General features: G+C 39.3%; 1 protein-coding gene across 3 annotated transcripts; it reads right to left on the bottom strand.

Moving 5' to 3' along the window:
• Positions 1 to 9: 9 nt before the first annotated feature.
• Positions 10 to 6,550, bottom strand: tab3 (TGF-beta activated kinase 1 (MAP3K7) binding protein 3). 3 transcript variants are annotated; one of them, XM_042005968.1, is made up of 7 exons: positions 6,373 to 6,550; positions 5,494 to 5,663; positions 3,652 to 4,924; positions 3,116 to 3,276; positions 2,627 to 2,720; positions 1,235 to 1,318; positions 10 to 848 (listed from the first exon to the last, which is right to left on the bottom strand). In XM_042005968.1, the coding sequence occupies exons 2-7, from the start codon at positions 5,593 to 5,595 to the stop codon at positions 703 to 705; spliced, it is 1,860 nt and encodes a 619-aa protein (XP_041861902.1). In that variant the 5' UTR covers positions 5,596 to 5,663; positions 6,373 to 6,550; the 3' UTR covers positions 10 to 702. The 3 variants fall into 3 exon arrangements, with proteins under 3 accessions (XP_041861902.1, XP_041861901.1, XP_041861903.1); XM_042005967.1 differs by having other exon boundaries at positions 6,350 to 6,550; XM_042005969.1 differs by lacking the exon at positions 6,373 to 6,550 and having other exon boundaries at positions 5,494 to 5,684.
• Positions 6,551 to 10,510: the final 3,960 nt, after the last annotated feature.

The raw sequence follows: 10,510 nt of genomic DNA on the forward strand, positions 1-10,510 counted from the left end.
GTGGTCGAGTCACATATAATCAGCTCCTTTATTAAGTACAGCAATTTGAGGCATTTGCACAGTAAATTAACATCTTACATGTAATACATGGTGGCATAATATGCATAAAAGTACCAGGAATATACTCATATGCAAGAGTCTTTAGTGTTCTTTCAGTGAAATGAGCTCTAATACAGAGCCAGATACAGTGTACAGTCTACATTTCGCATTAGTCACCACTTACATACCACTGCTTCATTGTTCTGTCAGAAAGAGCCATGTGTTCGGTTTTAACGTGGAAGTTCCTCTGTTTTGAGTTCAGGAATGAGCACAGTGTAAACAGGGCAGTCACTCAGTTCTGCGTGGAGCTAAAACTTAGCTCCTTCTCCCGAATCCTTAAACTGCTTTGACCTTTCCCTAACTCTGTCCCACTCAATGCCAGAGTTGCAGTGTGTCATACCCCCTTTTAAAAGGAATCTCCAATAGACTTTAAACAGATTCATCATCCACCGAAGAGAACAGATCCTAGTGCACAGGAGTAGAGGATGATTAACGGAGCAGAGGGAGAGATAGTGGCTTTTCCTCAGCAGGTGGGAGGGGCTTATACTGTATACTGATTGACAAGGGAAGACCTTAAGACAAACTCTGGAGGGCTGGAACTCATAGTGTCTAAAGATTTGCAAAGGATGGGGCAGGAGTGGGCAATACAGCGCAGTGCTACATTCAGGTGTAGCGTGGCATTTCACACTGTTCACAGCGGTTGAGTGCAGGGTGGTTGAGGAAGGTGCAGCTTTCACAGTTCCACTGAGCGCCTTCAAAGTCTTCATCTCTCTGGGGCACCAGTGCCGGCTTGGAGGCCTGCTCCCCTTCTGACAAAAACAGAGTTAAAGTATGTTAAGTGTCAAATGAAAAAGCACATGCAGCACATATTTTAGTGTCTTCAACTGAGGGATGGAAAAAAACTAGCATGTCACTTAACAGATGCATAAAGCAATACATTCAAGTCATGGTAACATGGACATTGTCATGTTACCATGCCAACGAATCTCTGGAGGCTAACACAGAGCAAAGCTAGCTAAACTTTCAGTCTTGGTATCTAAACAAAAAAAAAGTCCCACTTCTTTATGAGTAAAAGAAAACAAAGAAAATTTAAATGATACTTTACCTGCAGAAGTCATTGTTCCTTTCTTTCAACAAATTAATAATAATGTGTCACAACTGCCTTTCAAGTTCTAAAATCTGCAACAGCTCTCACCTTTCTTCCCAGTTTTGGGTGGCACTACTGGACCCGGCTGAATGTTATCATAGAAGTTGTTGATTGCTTTGGGGTCAAACTTTCCTGTAAATGAAAGCCCAAAAAAAAAAAATCAGATACAGAGTTTTTACTTTGTTTAGGAGTGTCCATTCCAGGCAGAGGTCCAATCAGTCCTGCTTCCAGCTGCACTCCATGACTGACTTGGGTTGCATTCAGACCAGCATTAGAAGAGTGTGGGGTGGGATTGGGGGAGGGGGCTGTTGGAATTCACATCAGCATTGTAAGGAACAAATTAAATACAGTCAGCCCTCAAACATTGCAAAAAAATTACCCATTTTGGTAGCATTTTAAGTGAATGTTGGTTAATCAAATACAGCATTCCTACCAGTGTAATCTCTATCATAAACTGTATTACAAGCAAGCTCTGCTGTAAATATTTTCAAGTCATAAAATCCTGACTTGTGTCATAAGGTCCTTTACAGCTTTATGACATTTACAAAATGCTTACACATGGGTCAGTTACTAAAACAGACTATCCTGGGTTCTACTTTATCTTCACACTTGTACCTGAAGCAGTGTACCTAAACAAGCCCAGCAGAATAAAACCACTTTGTACAGTATGAAAGAAGGCCTCTAGGACACAGTAAGACATTTAAATTATCCATCTATACTGGCTGATTGTCACTGTCATTTACTATTATCTGACTAAAACTGAATAAGCCTCTTCTAAATAACAGGTTCCAGCCACAAATGTTAGAAACTAATCCATTACAAGAAGGCACAAAAAGCTAAAAGAATATTTGCAGATTAAAAACAGTAACAGGGGGGGTTCAAATATACAAAATGTAATGCTTGAGATTTATTTAAAATCAAATAGTTTTGGAACAGCTTCTTTATCTATTTGATTATAAGTAGGGACATCACAAGAATTGACATCTTGGTTATAAGCTAAATTATGATGGCACTTCTTCTTAAAGACATGAAGTCATTCTAGGTAAGAGGGTTCAATCTGTTAACTTTACACTGCCAAGTAAACTGGTCACACAGACCTTTTTTTAGCTCCCAATATCTGTACTCTGATAAACAGCCAAAGGATAACAACTTATTTCTGCAGACTGTGGTTGTGGTAAATCCTTTAATCAGGTATGTAAGAAAATACTAGCCAAGCTATGCCCATGGGCCATAGCATGGGTAAAACATGGGCAGCCAGGATCCTGCTACAAACCAGCTTGTCATTTCTGAACCATACATCTTTAAGCACCATGACAGATTCTTATCCATCATTTTGGGCCATACTATTATGTGTCAGGGTATGGATCTTTCTAAATCAATGCTTTCTAGTGAATCAAAAACACACATGAAAGGTTTGCATGTGTCTGTTAGTGTGTATACCTCTTGACTGAAGTAGATCTGTCTCCTTCAACGTACAGTCAATATCAATTTGCAGCTGTCTGTTGAGACTTCGTAGTCGGGTCATCTCTTCAGGCTGCAATCAGTTGAAATAACCCAGTTAGTTCAGAAAAATATTGATGGTTAAGATCAATTTTATTCCATTTCCATATCTGAGGTCACACAGGGAAAGACCTTAGACTCAGTCGTTTGAGCACAATTGCTAAAAAGAGGAGCAAGCAAGTCAGAGGGGTGACAGAATTTTCTCTTGGGCCTCATACACAGGCTATGATGACACATATGAATGTTAAAAAACCTTTAAAAAGTGAATTTTGCATAATATGGGTCCTTTAACTTAAATTAAACTGCTGATCATTTCTGAGTTTGTGGCTTTACCTTTTTTTTTAGCATGAGGGAAAAAAAAGTCTAAAAAAATTAAAGATGCAAATTTATACCTATATCTGTAAGTCCAAACCCATGCTCAGTCCTTACCCTAGGTATTAGATTTGTGGAGTTTACTCGTCGAAAGCGTCTTTGAAGGGCATCATATTCCATGTTATTGACATCGGCCTTCAGCTGCTCTAGTTTCTGCTTCTCCAGCAGCAGTTCTTTCATTAAGCGCTCCATTCTTGCTCGCTGATGGAGGAGAAGAGCTGCAGGAATACACCAAAAAAAATTCAAAAAAAGAAAAACTTTTTAATCAACAGCTAGTCAGCTCAGTGCTATGATGTTACACTATTCTAATAAACAGACCTATGACTTGATTATGGCTACAAAATACAAACAAATAATTATCTATAAAACCAACTTGCAGTGTTTGGCTGTTTTTTTGTATATAACGCCTGGCAAAATCATGATTATGGAAAGAGAATTATGACAAAAAACAAATATTAAAATGCAGTACTTATGTGGCATTTGTCATAACCATAATTACTATACAATTTTAATGATCTTGTTCCATCAACAACAACACAGCCACAGTCCCATACACTCAGAGCAATACATGGAGAAAACTAAAAATCTTTTACCTTGTGTGTAGGCGTAGTCATCAGAGCCTGAGCTTGAACGTCGGGGCATTTGCTGAAACTGACTGGCGTTGCTTCCTGGCAGAGCGGAAATGGGTAGGATGGGTGCAGGGGCAGTGTTGTGCTCACCTTGGTCCACCATGTTCAGAAGAGACTCGGCTTCAGCAACAGGAGGTGAGCTTGGTGGCCTCTGTGCCTGACCTCCAGGGGACATTTTCATTTTAAGGGTATAAGCTGACTGGCCTGGTTGAGGGGAAGAGGCAGGTCGAGGCCTTGCAGAGCCCTGATGCTGAAAGTAAAGTCCAGCGTGAAATGCTGCTGGGCCTGGTCCACTCATTGTGATGCCCCTCGAAGGGGAACTGGGTGAAGGGCTGGTGGCCATGTAAAGCACTCCCTGGGGATGTGAGCTGTGCACAGGTGAGTTGCTGCGAGGTCGTGGACCCTCAAAGGTAATCTCTATTTGTTTTGTAAGGGGGTTTTTTGTGTGATAGGGCCTGTAAACAGCTGGCTGTTGCTGGGGTTGCTGCTGGGGTTGCTGCTGGTGATGATAGGGAATGTTGGAAAGGGGTGGAGAGCTAATAGGGAGGAAGACGTATTGCTGGTGCGTGGGCTGTGGCTGGGGTTGTTGTTTGGGCTGTGGCTGGACCTGGTGCTGTGGGGAGCTGTAAGGCGAGCCATATGTTGGAGTACTGTAGGGGGACTGCTGATGTTGATAGAGAGTTGGCCCTGAGGAGGACCAGGGTGCAGGCTGCGGGCTCTGGGAGGGGGAGGGTCGAATGTACAGTGTGGTGGTGGTGTTGTTAGCGTAGTGCCCAGGAGGGATCTGCAGAGCCTGCGGGACATTGGGTATACTTTGTGAAAGATCAACTGTTATTGGGTTCATAGTATAACGTGGAACAGGAGAATATGTGGGAGACATGCCTTGCATTGTGGGTGGAGGGGTGGGCGTACTGGCCGAGCGGTTTTGATCGTTCATAAAAAAAGGATTGTATCCAGGGGAGGGGGCCATGGTAGCGGGAGCTGACAATGGTTCAGGGTAGCTTGGACGCTGGGGTTCAATGTGACTGTCACTGGTGCTGTGCACTAGGGAGCGCCCCACTCCTGCTCCTCCTCCATTTGATTTGCTTGCATCTAAACCTGGGTAGCCCAAACTAATGGGTAGCATGTGGTTTCGGCTCAGTCGGACTTCCTCAGGACTGTGATGGAAGTCTCCATACAGGTATCTGTTACTCTCTTGAGCCAGGAGATGGCAGCAGAGATCCAGGTTATTGTTATTCTGGGACAGTATAACAAGAGAGTTGTGTATCAGTTATTTGTTCCTTCTTCATTAAGTATCAGAGTTCAAGAGTTCATCTTGCTGCCATACTGATCCGTGCTACCATACCATATCACTGTAATGTATAATAATCAAGGTTTGGAAACATCTGACACACAACACTGGTTTATCAGTGGGAGATGCTGATTTAGAGAGTACAGTAATCAATGCCCAAGAGAGAATGGCAATATATTATGTATCAGATATTCATCTTTTTTTGCAGCTGATAAAGCACAATACTAAGACACAAAACTACTCCATGCAAATTAATATTTCTTTGTTTGTTTTTCTTTTTTATATTATTATCTCTTCACAATATGTTTGCTTTGGGTAGATCCATTTTGCAATGAGCTTGCAGTACACTTATTCTGTAATATGAATAAATGTCAACAGGTAACCAAAAACTATGAGGAAATCAATCTTAACTGTAAAATGGCTTTTATGTACTAACAAACTTCTACACAAAATAATATATAAAAAGAGAGACAGCCTTTATGAGAACTTGGGAACGAATACGCATTGTGTTTTACCTGCAGAAGGCACTGTGACACTACTCCTTCTGGGATCTCTGGGAAACGCTGCTTGAGGTCCTGCAGGATGTGGTAGTCGAGCTGAGAGCCTCCCTGCGCCATCCTGAGCCAACATAGAGTCAACGCGCCCAAAGCTGCAAATGCCTTAGTATCCAATCTTGTCTCATCCCCTGAAATGTAGAGACGCGTGACTAAACTGACGTTAAAAATTACATGTCTGATTAATTCTGTAATAAACCTGATAGAACTGTTGGCCTAGAAAATGTCTGTAACACACACTACATGTCAGCAGTAACCTCGATACAGATATCAAATAAAAAGTATTTGTGGGGTATAAGAACGGAGTTTTAATGAGTCCATATGTATCCATAAAAAAGAAAAAAAGACAGTCAACTGAGATTTTTATATGCATTAAGATTAAGACGCGAGAGCTAGTTAGCAAGGTGTTTGTCAGTCTGTTGTTGTTTGTTTTCCCCATACTTTGCACCAAGAGACGACGACATAATATCGCTAGCTAGCAAGCTAGTTATCAGCATCAGTTAACCACCGAACATCACTCAAACAAACAACCACACCTGTGTGCTATGTGGCTACAACCGGAAACAGCGTTACTATTCCAGGGGGATGGTCCAATGTCACCTGCAACTTATTTAGCAACCAAATCCAATAAACAAGATATCTGTTTTAATAAGATTAACTCAATTCCCCAACTGCCAGCCAGCTAACTCTGCTAATGCTAATCGTAGCTTGGTTCTGTTGGCTGGTCAGCTGTCACAAGCCTGGGTGTTGATGGATTAGCCAGCTAACTATGCTAAAGCCAGCGATTGTTAGTTACTGACGGCTCCATAAAACTTACTACATGTTTAGAGTCTCCCTTACACTTCGGACCATGTCTGAATCCCGAAGAGAGCTGTGATATTTCTGAAAAAATGAGCCGACGATTTCCAATTAGTTGGTTTCGGCTAAATAACGTGTAGTTTCACATTCCAACGTCAGGCCCCTGCTACTGAACTGCATAGCAGTCGGTCTATCGCGATAATGTCAGAATTTTCCGGACCAGGAAGTTGTTCCAGTCGATGGGATGGACGTTGTCGATACTGCGCATGAGTGCAAGTAGAAGCCTAGTTTAGCGTTTACTTACAGTATTCTCATTCATGTGCTGTTTTCATGTACAGTTTCCCTATGAATGAAACATTCAAGAAGCCGTATCTCTTCAGTTTATAAATCACCTTACAATTATTGTTTATATTGATTATGAGTATTAGAATATATACTGTTTACAGAGTAGTAAGTCAGGAAATTTATCTCTAAGCATAATAATAATAACATTACTACTACCACTACTAGTACTATATCTACAACTAGTACTGATGATAACAATAACAACAACAACAACAATAATAAAAATAATAATAAAAATAATAATGACATATAACTAATGCATCTATTCATGGATGGGCAATCACCAACTTTATTGATAGAAGTATTTCTGAGTCTATGGAGAGATTTTCACAAGAGAATCACACTGGCTTTTGATGCCTTGGCCTACTGTCTGAGAGCCCAAAGATCATGGTTTTATTTTGTTTATTTATTTATATTTATTTTTTTCGGCACACTAACCCTTGTGTACAGAGAGTTTTCTGGATTCTTTGAATCTTTAATGATATTCTATGCCATATATGACAAAATCCCCAAATACTTTGTTCCTACAGTCTTTCGTAGACTGATGAACCCTCACTTGTCCTGGAGGACCCTGCTGGAATTTTTATTACATACTCATGTTCTTGTTGTAAGTTAATGTAATTAGTATGATTTTTCTTGTAGGTGTTTCATAATTCTCATAAAATGTGTTAATAATTTTCTAGTTAATAATGATAAAAAAGAATTATATTAATAGATCAATAGTATAAAAATTCCCTACACACACACACACACACACACACACACACACACACACACACACACACACACACACACACACACACATTAATACACTACTGACAAAAAGTTAGGGATGTTCAACTTTCGGGTAAAGTTTACAGAAAATGTAAAAAGTTGACGCTACACTGGTATATGACTGTACGACATTTAAGGAGAATCATGCAATAGTAATTCCTTCATTCAAAACATTTAATTGACGCAAAAGCTAACAACAGCGGTGGGAGTACCACAACAAAAAATGTCAACGTGTCAATGTTGTATTAATTTGTAATTATGTATTAAATGTCATCTTTGTTTGATTATGTCAAAATCTTTTTTTTATTTTTTTTTATTTTTGTGGTTAATCATCTTGTTAGAGATGCATGTTGTCCAATAAATACTTAAAGACTGAAAAGTTGTACAAGTGTCCAAAGGTTTTGAGAACATCAAATCAAGTTCACCTTTATATATATATATATATATATATATATATATATATATATATATATATATATATATATATGTGTGTGTGTGTGTGTGTGTGTGTGTGTGTGTGTGTGTGTGTGTGTGTAAAGGTTGTCAAAATTAACATGTAAATGGAAAAAAACATTCATCTGTGCAATTTTTGTGTGGGTGTACAATTAAAACAAAGAGTTTCAATGTTAAAAATCATGTTTATGGGCAAGTATTTTAAATTTAAATTTCAGGTGAGCAAATTCAGATTTTCTCCATAAGCCAGTAAATTTGAAAATAAGATTTTCAAATTCAAACGGCATCATTTGGCTCAGTTTAGTTCAGAAAGAATTCCATTAATTCAATATCAATAAGCAAAACATACTGTATTTAAACTACAAGTATTTCTAAACATTACTCTGAGAGGGGAATACTCAGAATCGGTACTCAGCCAATAATATCATATTCCACATTTCAGATGCTTGTTTAAGTCTGAAGCCCTTGAAAGCAAGACAGAGCAGGATTTTAATAATCTGATCTAAATTCCTTCTACCTGACTTGATGATTGGTTCTGACACAAACTGACAATCACAGTATCAGTATGCACAAACAAACTCCCTGAGACAAGAGCCCGAACTCCATTTGTCAGTTTACCGTCTTACCTCACATTCCCCATAAGATGTTCTGTTTCTGCAACTTTTAAAGTCAGGGGTGTCATCTTCAGATGTAATTGTGCAGCTCTTTCCACTAGGGGGCAGTGAAAGCTGTTTGAATTTCAGTGACTAAAGGGTAAAAAATTTTGGACTCACTTGTCTAAAGAAATAATACATTTTTGTTTTATTGGATTCACAATAGCACATCTTTCAAGATTATATCAAAGGATTATTTTAAATCCTGTTAAAATACATGTAAACCTGAGGATGTGATAAAGTTTTGGCTGCAACATGTGAATTTATATAAATGTGGCAACCAACTTTTCAGTGCTGTGAACAAGCCAGTGAAGGAGAAGTGTTGTACTTTTATTTTTCTTAATGATGGCAGTCATATGTAAATTATATTAGTTCACTTTTTAATTTTAGATGTAACTCTCATATAAATTTACTGAAGAAGACAGAAGAGTTATGTGTGGTCTGTAAAACCATCTTGGTCAGAGTTTTGTCTGTTCTTCTGTTTACAGGCAGCACCTGTTCTGTGGTAGAGCTGCTTCTTTTCCTCATGACAGCTGAGCACTCAGCAGTCACAACTTGAAAATTGTGGCACTACTTCTACTTGTGCAGTCCTAATGAAAAACTGTGAAACTGTATAACAGAGAAAAAAGATATGCAGCATTGTTCCCCTTTTTGTATTCTGATTTTAGACACGTACAAAATAGAGAATGCTTCTTTTCCACATTACAAGACATAATAACCACCAAAGACACCTGTTGCTTGTTAGCAAAACTCCTGCAGCTCAGGCTACAGCTGTTTTTTTTTTTTTTCAAATACAAATCAGAAGTTGCAGCTACTGTAAGTACTGCTGTAATTAGTGTTTAAAGAACAAGTGGACAGCATCAAAATTCTTGAATGACTTACTGACAACCCATGTAATGTGATTAGCACAAAAAAACATACGGTTACTAATTTTTGATTATATGAGCTGATATTTATGGATAGAACTGCTTAGTGTAGGCTATATGTTGTGGACAGGTGTGTCCTTCCACCAGCATAGAACAGGTTTGACCCACTGAGTCAGTCTACCAGAGCTTCAGCAGGGGGTCAGGGCTGTACCACCTCAAATATACTCATAGGGGTGTCAGGGTTGTCCTGGAGCAGCTGAGGCTAAGGCCCAGTCTGACTCAGGTTAGCTGTCCATTCAGTGTTGATTAGCTGCCACAGCTGTGGTGCTATTTAAAGCAGTGCCCTTGTCGTCCCTGATGCCCCACAGCTCTCAGAGTGGGGCACAGCCCAAAGTGTCACAGAAGAGACCCCAATCCAACAAAATGCTTAATTTAAACAGGAAGTGGAAAAGAAAAATGCATGTATAACATTTCATCTTTGTTTGCTTTAATTATATTAATGTGCAAACAATGCTTTAAAAAGGTTGGATATTTGTTCTACAGCAAATGTGCACAATGAAAGAATGAGGCTCAGAGAGAAAGACACAAAGACAAGAGTAAGTTGCTGCTATTACATCAGCTGGCTGGTCTCTGACAATACACCCTCTGTTATTGAATGATCTTTTCAAAACATTTTAGGCTTTGACTTCTTTAAATCTTTTTTTTTTTCCAATGATACCACTCTCAGGTTTCAATCCTGAGTACAGAATTAGCTTTGGCCCTCCTGTTGGGGATTTCCCAAACCTCAACCCATCTGACTGGACACAAGTGATTGCTGAGATTAAGTCACTTTTATCACTTAACTGGACTGAGACATTTACCTTTAACGCTAACATGTTAAAGTAAATGTTGAATAAGTGGAACAAAAAGGTCACACCAGTATTACAAAAGCTGCAACATGATTGTCAAAGTATTTGTGTGCCACCTCTCAAATGTCTCTGTACCGCTGCAGGAATATTTGTGTTGACTTTCTGCATTTTCTGCCAGATGCCAGTTTGGTCAGTGAGTCAGCAGCTGTGCATGAAGCCAGACTAAATGTGTCTGCAGCAC

This window comes from Melanotaenia boesemani, chromosome 14, assembly GCF_017639745.1.
Source record: "Melanotaenia boesemani isolate fMelBoe1 chromosome 14, fMelBoe1.pri, whole genome shotgun sequence".
Classification (NCBI taxonomy): domain Eukaryota; kingdom Metazoa; phylum Chordata; class Actinopteri; order Atheriniformes; family Melanotaeniidae; genus Melanotaenia; species Melanotaenia boesemani.

Coding starts and splice junctions, on each gene's coding strand:
- tab3 (XM_042005968.1), bottom strand. CDS start 5,595: ATGGCGCAGGGAGGCTCTCAGCTCGACTACCACATCCTGCAGGACCTC. Junction 2,721..3,115: donor CCACAAATCTAATACCTAGG/GTAAGGACTGAG, acceptor AACTGATTGCAG/CCTGAAGAGATGACCCGACT. Junction 849..1,234: donor ACCCAAAACTGGGAAGAAAG/GTGAGAGCTGTT, acceptor TGTTTTTGTCAG/AAGGGGAGCAGGCCTCCAAG.